The sequence below is a fragment of the Ursus americanus genome, chromosome 13 (assembly GCF_024610735.1).
Source record: "Ursus americanus isolate L20-20 chromosome 13, mUrsAme1.1.p, whole genome shotgun sequence".
Lineage (NCBI taxonomy): Eukaryota > Metazoa > Chordata > Mammalia > Carnivora > Ursidae > Ursus > Ursus americanus.
The window spans coordinates 51,927,301-51,944,020 of record NC_142139.1 but is presented as its reverse complement, the minus strand read 5'-3'; the positions used below and the strand labels follow the sequence as shown (position 1 = coordinate 51,944,020).

Sequence of the window (16,720 nt, the reverse complement as noted above, 5' to 3'; positions counted from 1 at the left end):
GTGACTTATCACATGATCTATCCTGGAGAACATTCTGTGTGTGCTTGAGAACAATGTGTATTCTGCTGTTGTTGGATGGAATGTTCTATGTGTCTGTTAGGTCTGTTTGGTCTGAAGTCCAATCTTTCCTCACTGATACTCTGTCTAAATGATCTATCCATTGTTGAAAGTGGATACTGAAGTCTCCTACTATTATTTTATTGTTAACTATTTCTCCTTCCCAGTCTGTTAGTATTTCTTAATATATTTAGATGCTCCAATGTTGGGTCATATGTATTTTTAATTGTTACATCTTCTTGATGAATTCAACCTTTTGTCACTATGTAATTACCGTCTCTGTCTCTACTTACCATTTCTGGCTCAACATCTATTTTGTATTATATCAGTATAGCTACACTTGCTCTCTTCTGGTTTCCCCTTGCATGGAATATCTTTTTCCATCCCTTCACTCTGAGTCCTTAAAGCTAAAGTGAGTCTCTGGCAGGCACCATATAGTGGGGTCTTGTTTTTTTAATCTATCCTGCCACTGTATGCTAGCTGTTTTGTATTTCCTTTGTTCCTTTCTCCCTCTCTTGCTTCCTTCCTTTGTGAATTGGTAATTCTCCATAGTTGTATGCTTTATTCTCCTCTTTATCTTTTGTATATATACTATACGGTTCTGTTTTGTGGTTACCGTGAGACTCATATAAAACTTCTTATAGATATAACAGTCTATTTTAAATTGATAAAAAGTTAACTTTAATCTCATACAAAAACTCTACCCTTTTACTCCCTCCAACAGTTTATGGTTTTTGATGTCAAAATCTACCTCTTTTTATACAGTGTATTCACTAACAAATCATTATAGCTGTAGTTATTTTTAATACTCTTGTCATTAATCTTATGCTAGAGTTAACACAACGCCATATTATAGTATCAAAGTTATTTATTTATTTATGAGAGAAAGAGTGTGCAAGAGTGTGTGTATTAGCAGGGGAGGGGGCAAAGGGAGAGGGAGAAGGAGGAAGCAAACTCCCCACTGAGCATGGAGCCCAACACTGGGCTTAATCTCACGACCTTGTGATCAAAGCCTGAGCCCAAACCAAGAGTCAGATGCTTAACCAGCTGAACCACTCAGGTGCCCCTAGGGTATTCTTAATATGACTATATACTTGCCTTTACCAATGTGTTGCATATTTTCATATGTTTTCATGTTACGAATAATTAACAAGTCTTTTCATTTCAGCTTGTCCATAGTCTCTCATGGTTCATTCCCCCTTCTGTTTACCCCCCCTTTCTTCTTCCCTTTCTTCTCCTACCGATCTTCCTACTTCTTATGTTCCATAAATGAGTGAAACCATATGATAATTGTCTTTCTCTGCTTGACTTATTTCGCTTAGCATTATCTCCTCCAGTCCCGTCCATGTTGCTGCAAATGTTGAGAAATCGTTCTTTTTGATGGCTGAGTAATACTCCATTGCATATATGGACCACATCTTCTTAATCCAGTCATCTGTTGAAGGGCATCTTGGCTCCTTCCACAATTCAGCTATTGTGGACAATGCTGCTATAAACATTGGGGTGCACATGGCCCTTCTCTTCATTACGTCTGTATCTTTGGGGTAAATTTCTTTAAGCTGATTTTGTTTAGTGACCTATAAAAGCTTTGTGAACTTAGATATCCAAATCTTCACCCAGATTTAGGTAGTTCTCAGCCCTTCTTTTTTTCCCCCCTAAGATTTTATTTATTTATTTGACAGACACAGAGAGAGGACGAACAGGTGGAGGGGCAGAGGGAGAGGCAGAAGCAGACTCCCCGATGAGCAAGGAGCCCAATGCAGGGCTCGATCCCAGGATCCTGAGATCATGACCTGAACCAAAGGAAGGCACTGAGCCACCCAGGCTCCCCAGCCCTTATTTCTTTAAATAAATTTTTTGTCCCCTTTTCCCTTTCTTCTTCTAGAACTCCAATGATTCACCAGTTGGTCCTTCTGATTTCATAGAACACGCAGCTCCTTTTCATTCTTTTTTTCCTTGCTCTCCTCAGACTGGATAGTTTTAAACTTCTTGTCTTCAATCTTACTGATTCTTTCCTCTGCTTGATCAAGTTTGTTGTTGATCTTCTCCACTGCATTTTTCATTTCATTCACTGAATTCTTCAGCTCCAAAATTTGTTTGGTTCTTTTTTTATTATTTCTCTTTGTTAAACTTCTCGTTTTATTCATGTATTGTTTTCCTGGAATCATTGAATTACCGGTGTTTTCTTGAAGCTCACTGAGTTTTCTTAAAAGAGCTATTTTGAATTCCTTATCAGGAAAATAACAAATCTCAATGTTTTGGGGTTTGGTTATGGGAAGATTACTGTGATCTTTTGGTGGTGTCATGTTACCTTGATTTTTCCTGTTTTTTGGAGTTGTGTGCTGCTGTCTCTGCATTTGAAGTGGCAGTCCTCTCCTCTAGTCTTTACTGTCTTCAGGGGAGTAATACCTGCCTTCAGCCCTGCTAGAGATTCTGAGGATTTCTTAGACCTTCCTTGGATACATCTGCTCTAAGCTTATTCCCTTTTGTGGAAGAAATCTTAAGCTTGTATGCCCATCTTCATCCTACAACACACCAAGCTGAGTGCTCACAGCCTCTCTTCTGTTTTCTCTAAGGTGGTGCTACAGCTGAAGTTTGTGGCCTCTTCCTGGCCCACAGACTTGGGCCTGCTGCATGTGCTTATTTGTCACCTTCCAAAGCTCACTCTTGCCGCTTCCTACAAAAGCACAACAGGAAACTGGCCACACAGTGGGGGTGGGAGGGCACAGCACACAGGGGATGGGGGTGCCCAACGATCTGTTGAGAGGATCTGAGAGGGGGGCTTTCCCAGCAGCTAGTGGGCAGGCTTTTTGATGGGAGTCCACCATGCAGTTAGAACTGTGTCCCTGGGTGCTCACTCATACACTCTCCCTTTTCTGCACTAAAAGAATTGCAGGCTGAGGAAGCTCTCTCTTGGCCCTGTGCTGTACCACCTTGGTGAAGGGGCGATGTGGGTAAAAGAAAACTGTTCTGACCCGCTCTAATATATCCAAACTTTTTTTTTTTCTAAAAAGTTCTGGATCTCCTCCTCTGGAAACCTGGACTTCTTCAAAGACTCTCTTGTCCACAAGTGACTCTCTAGGTCAATGTTCTCCAGTGGCTCCTTGACTGCAGTCAAGAGGGGCTAGAACAGGTTCATGGGTCACTTCAGAGTCCACAGCCAAGACAGGGGTCTGTCTGCCTATTATGCAATGCACAAGTCGGCAAGACGCCCACCGGATCCCTTGGTGTATGGTGTTGGATCCCACAGGTCCCACAAAGGCACTCTGTTCATGGATGGATACAGAATACTTGTTGTTGGGGGTGGTGGGGCAAAAATGAGGAATGTCTTATGCCACCATGATTAAAAACATTTGTTTTTAATCATATGAAACATTAGTGGTTAAGATTTTTATAAAAGAAAAAATAACAAAATATTTCCAAACTAGGCCCAAATAGTTTCCTTTCCCAGTGAGAAAGAAAAATGTTGCTATAGATAATCAGTGCATTTTCAGTGGACAAATGCTGTCCTAAGTAAGAAAAAAAAAATATGGTTTACCCTCCCCATCTTGGGCCACGGCCCTACGTTGCTTGCCTTCATACCAAACTTCTTTAGGGCAGATCTTAATACAGAAGCCTCTGCATTTTGATGCACTGCACACTCACATTTTTATCTTGTTATAACATGGCCTCTGACCCACCCTTCTCCTGAATTTGTTCTTTGGAAGTCCTTTTCTTGAGATTAAAACTTCTCAACCCCTGTACAGTGTTTAACCCTAAGGATACTCTCTCCCAGTTTGGAGTCTATAATACTTTTTTTCCCAAACTTTTTTTTTTTTTTTTAAGTAATCTCTATACCCAATGTGGGTCTCAAACCCACATCCCTGAGATCAAGAGTTGCATGCTCAGGATGCCTGGGTGGCTCAGTCAGTTAAGCATCTGTCTTCAGCTCAGGTCATAATCCCAGGATCCTGGGATTGAGTCCCACATCGGGCTCCTTGCTCAGCAAGGAGCCTGCTTCTCCTTCTGCCTGCCGCTCCCCGTGCTTGTGTTCGCTCTCTCTCTGATAAATAAATAAAATCTTAAAAAAAAAAAAAAAAAGTCGCATGCCGTACCCACTGAGCCAGCCAGGTGCCCCTCTAATCTTTCTGACCACTAAGTCTGTCTCCTTCAGCTCCCTAAAAATTTGCGCCTGCTGCATGTGCTTATTTGTCACATGTGCTCATTTGTCCTGCCTGCCCTGAGCCCTCTTTTCATTGTTTGTTCTCCCTTAACCATCTTATCCACATTTGTGTGCCCCTAGTTATCTTTAATTAGCACCCCAATATGGTTGCTCCCAGATTCAACCTCTCTCCCAAACCTCAATATGTAAATGTCCAGCTATCTGTTAGTCTCCACATGATCTGGCTAATCACCATGACTCTTTTAAACAGACAGATCCACCCCCAACCACACTTCCAGCAACACATACAAGTAGTCTTCTAAAACTCTCACATTATTAACCACTTTAGGCCACTTACCTTGGCTCTACTATACGAATTTTCTTCATTGTGCATTTTGCCCCTCCTTGGCTGGATGGTCAGCAAAGATGCTCTGGCTGAGTCTCATTATCTCCTCAAAATAAATCAAGGTCTTCCACTGGCCTGCTGCCTTTGCCTACTGCTAATAAACTTGCCCAGTCAGAGAGCTTCTAAAATTGGTAGTGCACTTTACTCTCATTCTCCAGCAAGCAATCAAGACTAAGACCCTCCTACACCTCAAAGAGTGTCAGTACCTTCGTCTAGACACCTGCTTGTCCTCCTGTACTCCTTTTGTGTCTTAATGGCTCTACTATCCACACTGATTCCAAGGCTAAATGAAATCCCAGTCAATTCCTCATTCCTTTTTCTCTCCTTTTTTATTGTGGTATAACATAGAACATAAAATTTACTATCTTAAACATTTTTAAGGATACAGTTCAGTAGTTTTAAGTATACTCACATTGTTGTGAAACAGATCTCCAACGCTCTTTCATCTTGCAAACATGAAACTCTATACCCATTAAAGAACTTCCCTTTTCCCCCTCCTACATCCCTTCTACTCTTTAAACCCTAAAATAAATTCTTTCACAAATCCTGTTGATTCTTTTTGTGTAATGCCATAGGAAATCATAAGATTTAGTAGTATAAGGGTTCTGAAAGGTCCTCTGACACAACTTTTATTTTATGCCAGACTAACCTCTAAAATGTTCATATTCAATGGATATCTGGTACACTTTGCACACATCAACAGACAGCAAGGCAGTCACACCGTTCTTGAATACTCGCTATAAGTGGCAGTTCTGCTTTATGTTGCACTAAAATCTTTCTCCCTCTTATTTTCTAACACTGATGCTACTTCGGCCTACCACAGAACGCGCTTAATCTCTCTTGCTCGTGAAATTCCTTCAAACTTTTACAGAGTCTTACATTCTCCTAAATTTTCTTCCCAGGGTCTATAAACGCCTAAGTCTTTTGAGCATTCCTTGTATAATATCGTTTGGGGTCTTCACCATCATCCTGGCTCCAAATTCAAGGCTTCCATTTGTCAGTCTCTCTCAAAACATGTTACCTGAAAATGAACTCAGTTTCATAGATATGGTCTGATCCAGGAAGAAGAGAATGATAATCACCTTGCATCTTTCTAGACACGGTTGCAGTACTGTCATTGAATACACTATCAGCTAAAACCCTAACATCTTTGGATTGGTTTGACTAATACAAGCCTAATACCTGTCACAAAGCCAAGATAAGAAATTCTTCCTTTTCATTGAATGAATCTTACTCCATTTACTGCACCTCAGTAAGGTACAGTACAAATTAACAGCTACTGCACACTGGCAATAAGTACACACACACTAAAATGCACCCACAAAATACTTACTTAAAAAGTTAACGCTAAAGGATAGATCATGTCAGAATTCAGTCTGTTTCCTCTACTCATATTCAGGATTAGTTCCCATATCCCGAGTCTGGCTTCAGTCACCTCCTCTCTATCTTCATTATGGTTCTTCCTTACCAACCTCAACTATCGTTGCTAATTCTTTCACTCACAAGTTGACAAATTACTGTTTATACCACAGAGCTTTCACTGTGACTGCAGTAACTTGCCCTTACTAGTTCACCACTGCTGCTGAGTAAAGCCAGCCTAGTTATGCTGACATTCAATAATCAGTTCCTTTTCTCTAGACAAATCCCACAACTGCAGGAGGGTATAAGTCCCAGTAGTACAGACTGTATCATGAATGTTTAATACACATTAAACACATCTATTGTGCATATATGATATACATACATATTTTTCCTTATATATAAGGATTCTCTTCACTCTCTAGGACAGCTGAACTTTCCTGTTTGCTTCCCTTCTGCAACTAAAATAAGATTATCAAGAAATGAAAGACAACCCTTAGGATTTGTCATACCAGGTCTATTGGGCTCATTAGCTCTGGTCCCTCATCCTAAATTAAGTCCACTGAAATCAATCTAAATTTTTGCTTGTTCAGTTTTGCACCCAGTGATAAGCTACAAAGTATCCTTTGTTTGATTTCCCAACACCTAACACCTTTTTGATCAAAATTAAGTGCCATGAAGAATTCCTGTAATTCCTCTATATTCCACCTAGTGCAGAATTCCATCTGAGAAATGAGGGTAAGTGCATGGAAAATAACGTATTTTAGACCCACAAACAGCTTATCCCTGAGAGATAAAGTGTTTTTGGGAAAATAAAAACCTCCCTAGTCTTCATCATCCTAATTAATAAAATAAATGTTAGACTAGATAACGGCTAAGGTCCCTACAAGTGCTAATACTCGATGATTCTTTCATTGTGAATACAATTAGTCTCTAGGAAAAAAAAAATTACATATATATCTCCAGCAGCTCCATTAACACAGACAGCTTTGCTGAAACCTAGAAACAGCTAACTCATCTGAATGAGAAAAACTATCACCCCAAAGCAGAGCAGAGAGATTGCATGTCGCTTACTAGGACACAAATGAGGACCATAATGAATGTAAAAATATAAAAATGATTAATTCTTGTAAGAAGCATCCATTAAGTCGGCATGAATTCATCAAGAAGCGCTGTACATCAAATGCTTTCACGGTTCTCCAAAGGAAGAATCTTCTGTATCAGTGAATTAACATTGCAAAGACCCTTCGATAATCAGCACCCAGTCTTTAGATTGCATATCACACCATCAAGGATAGTAATGCTCCTATGAAACCACTCTCAACACAAGTTTATTTCAAAAGGGCAGCTTTCAAAATCATGGGCTTATTTTCACAGATGTTTACCCCAAGCAGTGATTCCTAGCCTAAATTATAGAATGGTAGGCAAATGATTGAAGCAAACTGATTGCAAAAAAAAAAAAAAAAAAAAAAATACATAAAATGTTATGGGAACTACTTTTACAGAGAATAAGGCATAATTTAGACACAGTGAATCTGGGTGTAAGTGGAATATTACTGGCCTAGAAACTCCTTGTAAGCAGGGGTTAAATCGCACTGAGGCTCTTATCACCCACAGCAGCCTGGGTAAAGGCAGGCACATAAAGAGGATAGCTTTGAAACAACTGACTATTGAGTCTAGGCTAAAGGGCCAAGCGATTGGCGGATAAGTGGCATCAGAGAGCAGATTTATGAAGAAATTCAAGAGCACAAGGAGACAGGAATACAGTCAGCACAAAGCTGTCTCAAATACCAACAAGGCATTCAAAATACAAACAAGATTCAACATACCCAGGAATTGGGGTCTAAGCTGGAAAATGCGTTTATGGAAGAAAGATGATGGCCACAAGCAACTATGACCAGGGAATCTGAAGGAAGGTATAGATCCTGAGATTGCTGATGGCAAAAGAAATGAAGTAGAGAGGAAGTAGATAATCTAGGTGTCAAAGACAGAGGCAGATGTGGAGGTCTGGAGAGAAAACAGGCTGCAGAGAGAATGCTGCAGGCCACCAGCCAGCCACTGCAGAACAGAGGACATGAAAGGGACAGAACAACAGTCTGAAGTCGAATCCCTTTACCTACCTTCCTGGCAAGCTGGCGGGGGAGGGGGGTAGGGATGGTCCCCTAAAGAAATTTGCCCCCAACACTCAGGTTTGGAGGGAAAGCAAAGTTTCATGTAAGACAAAGGGAGAGGGGACACACATGAAAACAGCTGGGCATATAAAAAAGTGTGCTCATTGTGCAAGCAGAGTAGAAGGGCTAAAAGGGAGTTCAGGCCAGGACATAAACAGACAACAGGGTTAAGAACAAGAAAAGGATGAGAAAGAAACTGAAAGTATGTCAGGGACTGGAGACGACTTCTTTGCAGGTTTTCCTGGTACTGGGGAATACTGAGTGTCCACCAATCCCAGAATTTCACTGGCTTGAAAATGATATTGCAAGTCTCCCCAAAGATCACTAAGAACTGAAAGTAAGTAGCTTCTCAAATTTTTAGTGTGGGGAGTGGTGAGGTGGAAGAATGATTAAGGATCTAAAACTGCTGTTTCCCTTAAATTTGTTCGAAATTCTTACAATTCCACAACTGGCAACTTTTGTTTGTCAACACAGACAGCTAAATAAAATTTATATTTCTAGTTAAAATTATAACCTAACTTCCACAACAGTCTGGGACTTTTAAAACGCACTGAAACAGAGAAGTTCGTTTTTTATCTCCTCTATATTTTTATCTTGGAGAAAATGCTAAAAACAAAAGTATTTGTGATTTGGGAAACTGTTAGAACACGGACACCACTCAAAACACCTGGGAAGTAAAAGCATCCACAAGCCAGCATTATCCAAACAAGTCTATACAACTTGGAATTAGGTGTGAAAATTTTTTTAGGCATGAAGCAAAAGTAATTTCATCTAGCTTTTTAGCTAAGAAAATAATCATTCAAGAGCATAACAAAGGCTGATTACAGTCCAGAACACCATGCCTCAACACGCAGATCATTTAACCTGGCTGGTCTGGTCGCCCTCAGCTGTCCACGATTTGAAGAACATGTCGCTACAGGCCCTGGTGAAGTGGCGTGGGCCGGTGCGACCAGCTGTGACTGCCAGCATCACGCTGCCAAAGCCACGAGAGTGCAGCAAGATAAGCAGCAAGGATTTAAGCCGCCCCCGCTCAGACTTTCTACCCTGCCCACTGGTTTCTCACATTTTTACTTTCTTTAAAAATGTGATATTATGAAAAATAAGCACGAGTTCATAGAAGAAATTGCCACAGAGCACCTTAGTTCTTTCCTTATAACTACGCAATTTAATTCAATTATAATAAACACCAGAGAACTCATTTCCACTCTGCAAGAGAAAGGAATGAGGCAGATCTTATGTCCAGAATCTCTGGTGAGTTTTCAAGGAATAGGAGTGCTCCAGTCTCTGAACGGCAGCCATGCTTGGGATCAGAAAGTACCCTGAGGGGCACCTGGGTGGCTCAGTCCTTAAGCGTCTGCCTTCGGCTCAGATCATGATCCCGGGGTCCTGGGATAGAGCCCCGCATCGGGCTCCCTGCTCAGCGGGAAACCTGCTTCTCCCTCTCCCACTCCCCCTGCTTGTGTTCCCTCTCTCGCTGTCTCTCTGTCAAATGAAAAAAAAAGAGTTAGGGAGGGAGGGAGGAAGGAAGGGCCCTGAGGTTAAACAAGTCTTCTTTCCTTTCCTATCCTTTCTCTGTCGGCTCCCCTCTCTCCTTCCTTCTTCTTTCCACATCTGTAAGCATGCAGGTATGAACCCTTCTATTGCTCTGTATTCCTTGTTTTCTCTCTTTCTTTCTTGCCTAGGAAGGCCTGTCACAGGCCCACTTGCCTAGGACAGAAAAATGAAAAAGTAAGGTATTAACTTGCCCAATTGCCACTGTCCCCCTTCACTCTCCCAGACCTTTCTACATGCTCTAGGATTTGAATTTGAAAGTACTTTAGGAGTTTGGGTAGATTTTCTGGATGCATAAAGTGCTTGAATTGCAAAAAGAAAGAAAGGAAGGACTAAACAATTATTTGTTCACAGCAGAAAAAAAGACCGTTATCTTCCCATGTGGACGGACTCCTTACCTCCCCATCTCCTACTTGCATAAGATATAAACAACAATCAGATATTTCCACTAGGAAGAACAACTGGTTTTTTTTTGTATTATTCTGAATTATTTACTTTAGAAAGTTTGTTATTAATATACCAAAGTATATGGAAATAGGTTCATTATATGAGGTTGGTCACTGCGATTTTCTTTCTTTAAAATTATAAGAATGAAATAGATATGAAATAATACGACAGAATTGCTTCAAATAATACAAGAGGATACAAAAATTCATCAAGATGTAGACTTGTCACTGTGTACTTTTCCATACATATATATATATAGAGAGAAAATATATATCTAATATATATATTGGATTTCATTAAAAAGTTTACATGTAAAAAATAACAACAGAGGAGGGGGATAGTTAAAAACAGAGGGGTATATAGTTGCAACAAGATTTTCCATGAATTGACAACTCTTAACGTTTGATGAAGAGTACTATTCTATTTTCACATGTGTTGTAATTTTCATAATAAAAGATGTTGTAAAATGTTACTTATAAACTCAAGCAAATATAAGATTCAAAAGCATGGTATAAAGGCAGTATATCCTTTAAAACTAGACTTTGATTTAAAATATAGTGTATTAGGGGCGCCTAGGTGGCTCAGTCAGTTAAACGTCTGACTCTTGGTTTCAGCTCAAGTCATGATCTCAGGGCCGTGAGACTGAGCCCAGAGTTGGGCTTCACACTCGGCACAGAGTCCGCTTGAGATTCTCTCTCTCCCTCTCCCTCTGCCCTTTCCCACCCTCTCTCTCTTCCTCTAAAATAAATAAATAAATATTTTTTAAAAAATAAAATAAAATGTAGTGCATTAAAAATTAAGCATTAGGAGCACCTGGGTGGCTGGTGAGCATCCAACTCTTGGTTTTCAGCTCAGGTCATGATCTCATGAGTTGTGGGATCAAGCCCCAAGTTGGGCTCCGAGCAGAGCGGGGAGTCTGTTTCTCTCCCTCTCCCCGTCCCCGTCCTTTCTCTCTCTAAAATATATAAATAAATCTTCTTAAAAAGTAAGAATAATTTTGCTGAAAATGTCAATAAACCATCCACAAAAAATTCTTTGCATAATTATGAAGAAAGACTCTACAACTATGGACTATGAGAAACAAACTGAGGACTTCAGAGGGGAGGGGGGTGGGGGAATAGGATAGACCGGTGATGGGTAGTAAGGAGGGCACGTATTGCATGGTGCACTGGGTGTTATACACAACTAATGAATCATCGAGCCTTACATCGGAAACCGGGGATGTACTGTATGGTGACTAACATAATATAATAAAAAATCATTAAAAAAAAAAAAAAAAAAGAAAGACTCTACAAACTAAGACCTGGAGGTGTTCAAATCTGGTGGATAATTGTTCATACTTTGTAGTACACCACACTAAATTTAAGATTTTAAATAAGAGAAAGAAATAATTAAATCTCACAAAAATCTCCTAAACACACAGTTGGTTCTGACAGGAACAGAACTAAGAGTTCTAGTACATCATGTGAATTATGTGTGGACATCTTTTGCATGAGTCCTGCTTTACTCATTCTGTCCCCAGTCCCTTTCCCTATCTTTTAAAAGTCAATAACGTGTATCAAGTCATATGAGACAACTAGCTGCCCAAGAAAGATATGTTTAACAGTGACTGTTTCACACAGAAAAAACTATTCAAAAATATACAAGCCTCCTTCATTCTCCCAATATAAATCACTTATAACAGGCACACTATGTCTAGAGGTAATGGATCTTACGGATTTAGAAGGAAAATTTTCTATTTAGCTGAAGAACAGCTGAAGAACACTGGAACACATCAGTGAATCCAAATTTGTCTTTGGTTTTTCTTAAAATGTCTCATCCCACTCAAGAGGATTACATGAATATCATTACATATTATAGGCATTCCCCAACTTACAGAAGGGTTGTGTGCTAAAAGTTCATCTGTAAATTAGCTTTCTGAAATTCAGATCACCTTTTCCCACTGAAAGAATTTTATAAAGGGTAGTCAGGCCAATCAGGCCATTCAAAAGAAATCTATAAAATTCAAATTTACTGACATATATGCTTCTACTTTGCCCGGATTTCATTTTCCACAAGTGACAGTCCCTCCCAAGTGGGCTTCTTTCATCGTAAGACCCGTGTTCACTGCAGCACTGAAGGTTTTTTTCCTCCAACTAACCACTTACCATTGTTTCTTTGATAAATACAATAGGGATGCTAGCATTACTTCTCTCCAGTGCTTTGTGCGTGCACATGTATACACATTTACACGCGCGCACACACACACACACGCACACATACCCCTTATTTGGGTCAACGTGCTACCATGTCCCTTACTCATCAGAGTAAACACTGTGCAGCAGAGTTTAGATTTAGGCAAGGGGCTCTTGCATTTGAAGGTTGGAGGAAGTTGGGGTTCTAAAGCACAGTAACGGGCAGTGGTCCTGGAAGGTTCTATAGTAACGGTTCTTATTGGATCTCACAAATACAGGACAGAGATGGTGGGTTATAACTTCCACCAGGCTTATCTCCCCAAAGATGGTTAAAAAAATTAGAAACTTCCTAACAATCACCTTTAATATGTATTTTTTAAATGCTTGTAAATTCAGAGCAAAATCAATTATAGGTTACTTTCACGTACTTTAGCTATATCCAAAAAAATAACAAGAAACTCTCCTCCTCAGCTGGAGAGATAGGGGATCAGAGGGTCCTACAGAGCAACCAAAGTGATGGCTTCCTTAACAACAGCAATGGGCTGCCCCCTGCCACAGGAGGAGGGTACCAGCAGGAACTAATATCCTGGGAACTAGTGTCTAAGGAGAAAGATGCCTCGATTTCAGACCTACTTTTCCACTCTGCCCAAAGGCAACCAGACTTCTACGCCTTGAAAATTTTTAGCCAGAAAATTGTTCTCCTGGGTTCAAGAAAAGGCTGTACAAAGCCACAGAGATTAAATGACTTAATTTCACATGCAAATATTTTCTCATACGTCTGTTAATTTGACAATTTGAAAGAAAAAGACATAGGGACTCAATAATTGCATAAAACTAGCTATTCTATTCTTTATGCCCAATACCAATTTATGGAGTTTTTTTTTTAAGTTCAGAATTTTGTAAACATGCTTCAATTCTGCAGTGATACATTACTTTTTTAAATGTATTTTTATAAAGTCCAGATCCAGAAACAAGACACAACTTTCCGGAAATCACTACAGAATCATATCAGAACTCAAGCGTTCCAGATTCCTCATCTCAAACTCAGTCGAGGTCTATTTCACTTGCCTGCATAGGTGTTGGCTTTGTTCAGGAGGTCTGTGCATGCGTGCATATCAGCAAAAGCCCGAATTCCTAAGCAGTTGACAGGGTGAAGCTGAGATTCCAAAAATTCACAGCAGGTCTTCTTCACATCCTGTAACTGTAACAGACCAGCTGCTGGGAGAAGTACCTGCAACATACAAGTCAGTCCCGTGAGGCAGGTGGATGGAGGAACACTCACTATTTACCACTCCTAGACAGATCACAACACATGCTGCCATAACTTAAGATCTGCATCCAGACCCAAATGCTCCATGGAAAGTAATGGAACAATTATTTGCAAAAAGGGTGATGCCCCACATTCCCCATAATTTCTATAGAATCTTTCAAAGATCTCTTCTTGGTCAGAAGAATATAAGAGAATATCAGATCATATTAGATTAGTGGTTCTTTTTTATAAGAATAAACAAAATGTATCTTTGAATTTTAATAACATAAATTATTAGGATGCTAGGTGGTGCTATGGTTCAGTGAAAATGGTTTTTTTCCCCTCAATTCATGACCTTCAGTGATTCGCAGGGAAGACATGAGCCCAAAATAATACATACCACAACAAAGACTCATTTTGCTCTTCCACTGTCTGAATAACACAACAAACTGCTTTTCTTAGGGGACAGAACAATTTTAAATTCAATAGTCTCAGTACAATCAGACAGTTTCTCTAAAATGTAATATATGTGCTAAAAAGGAAAACACAAAAGGTAATTACCTAATATTAACTTTTTAATTTGTATTTGTATTTGAATAACTCCAAGAGATTTTGTATTAATTATGAGTTTTTCTATGGGATTTAACCATTATCTTCACTATAAACACTATATCTAATACCACAACTGCTTTTCAAATAGGTCAATAATGGAAATATTTTTTTCTTGTTAAGTGAATTAGTGTGAAGCGATGTTAAGTACCACATTTGCAAGTCAAATTAAATAGGAAAACTTCATTAAAAAAAGAAGTTCTTAAACATCTACTGCTCTGTTATAAAAGCCAAAAGAAAAAAATAAACCTCAACTATTAGAACAATGGTCAATTTTAGAAAAGATCACATTAGCATAAAAAAATAAATAAAACCTAAGTTCCTTCATGAATTGACTTTCATATATGCCAAGCTGTAGCCCAAAGAGAAAAAGAGAAAAGAAACAGTAGTTTGGGATATCTTTTATAAGTTTTCTCTATCTATGTAATAAATCTTAAATGTATAAAAGAAAGAGTGTGTTCATGTCTTTCTGTAACACAAACTAGTCTATTTGTTTAAAGGAACCACAGAAGTTTTACCTCCCAATCTAGAGGCTGCATACGTAGTTAACCCACATGTACACAATCAAATGGCTAGGAATTAAGGAATAAAAGAATAATTTCATGTGTTTTTAATGCAACTTCCCCAACTAATATTAGTTTTCTCTAAAAATATAAAAACAGTATCTAGCGGCCTTTTCCTTCTGAATTTAAGAACAACAAAATGCAAATAATGCTGTTTATATAGCGAAACCTTTTGTATAATATGTATAGTGTGTTTCATTATATTATGAGAATGGTTTCCATGGAAACCTCAAGTTGTTTATAATTTGCAAAGTGGAGGTTTTTCTACACTGGTATAATTGTGCTCCAAAGCAATGTAAAGTACATTCCAAGATGCTTAACAGTGCTGCCATTTAATTCAGCAAACACATACAGTTAAGAAAGCGGTCTTCAGTGTAAAATTTAATCTCTGTGAAATTTGCACAAATACTAATGATCACCCATCTAATCAGCATTTTCCCAAGGACAATACAGTGTGAGAAAGTAGTATTCAAACTGGTGGTAATATAGAAAGACAGAAGCCTTGTGGGGGAAAAAGCAGTTGAGCAGAAATGGGCTCACTCATACACTGCTGGTAGGAGTGTCTCAATGTTCTTGAAAACCAATTTGCCCATTTGAATCAAAATTACAAATGCACATATCCTCCGACCCAGCAATTTAACCCACGGGTACTCTAACAAATGCACAAAATCTCACATGCACAAGACATTCATTGGAGCACTATTGTGGGTAGCAGCAGAAGTTAGGAACAAGCCTAAATGTCCACTGCGAGGAGACTGATTAAACACTTATATCCCCTCCACTCAACGGAATGCTCTGCAGTCATTCAAAAAAATGAGGAAGCTATATGAATGAGACAGTGTCTAAGATATATTCTTAAGTGAAAAAAATTAGTGACTGATTCATACTATGCTAACATACACATGTATGCCCTCACTTATATACATATCCATCTAAAAAAGCAGCTACGGCAGGCTTTTAAAATTTTTGTTTTGCTTCTTTACCTTCAACTTCACCACTACCAAGCCCAGATCTACCTTATCAGGAGAATGAAATTTATAAAACTGTGGAATATGTAGGCCAGGGACAGAAAAAGTTATTTCAACAGTAGGCTCTGTTGCTAGAAATTCACATATAATTTTTAATTAATAGCAATGATGAGTCAAGTGGTCCAATGCTTGGCAAACAATATATATTAAATATACCTTAAGTGTTAGTCAAATGTATAAAACAAGTTTATTCATAATATCCTTCTCTAAGTAAATCCTTAAAAAATGCCTCAGTTTTATGATGTAATTTTACTAGTACTAAAATTCAATAGCTTATTAATTAGTAATTACATACAGCTTCAGAAACAATGAATAATTGGCCCAGGTTTACTAACATGACCCATGGTGATCATCAGTTACTCATGATGAAAACAGGAAAGCAGCAAGGGGCACACCAACTTTCTAAATTACTCTGTCTATTAGATTGCCAGCAAAAACATCATCACAGCTGGTCAGTGGAAAGCTAAAAATATAACCAAATTTGCCAACTCTTTGGCCTATGATTCTTTCCGCTACCCTGAGCCTTCTCCATAGGTGCAGAATGGCAGTGTTTGTCCAATTTCTAAATCTCCAATACTTCTCTTTTCAGCAAGAGTAATAAAGACAACAATCACTTCAACAATACATTCTTGTAATTGCTTCCACTTAATAAGTAATTACTGCATCAGGCATTGTGCTAAACACTTCGCAGGCAGTAATATTTCATAATCCCCATTATACACAAGAGAATACAGAGGCTTGGAGAAGTTGGGTAACTTGCCCAAGGTCACACACCTGGTATGGGACAGGTCGAGTCTGCTATGAGAGCTGCATTAACCGGAGTATAATGTTTTTAGATGGTACCCAGATAAACATTATGTCACTAGTTAGGAGTAGGTTTTTAAAGTTACCCTCTATTTATTTCAATAATATTCTTTTTAAAGTACATTTATTTAAGCAAGAATTGAGTCCACATAGAGAAAAAC

At 38.9% G+C, this 16,720-nt stretch overlaps 1 protein-coding gene across 1 annotated transcript in view; it reads right to left on the bottom strand.

Annotated features, from left to right (window-relative positions):
• KLHL2 (kelch like family member 2) overlaps positions 1–16,720 on the bottom strand; it is a 96,429-nt gene that overhangs the window by 28,721 nt on the left and 50,988 nt on the right. The window contains exon 5 of the mRNA XM_045798697.2: positions 13,375–13,537. Within this exon, the coding sequence (XP_045654653.1) occupies positions 13,375–13,537 (163 nt within the window). The remainder of the gene's footprint in view (positions 1–13,374; positions 13,538–16,720) is intronic.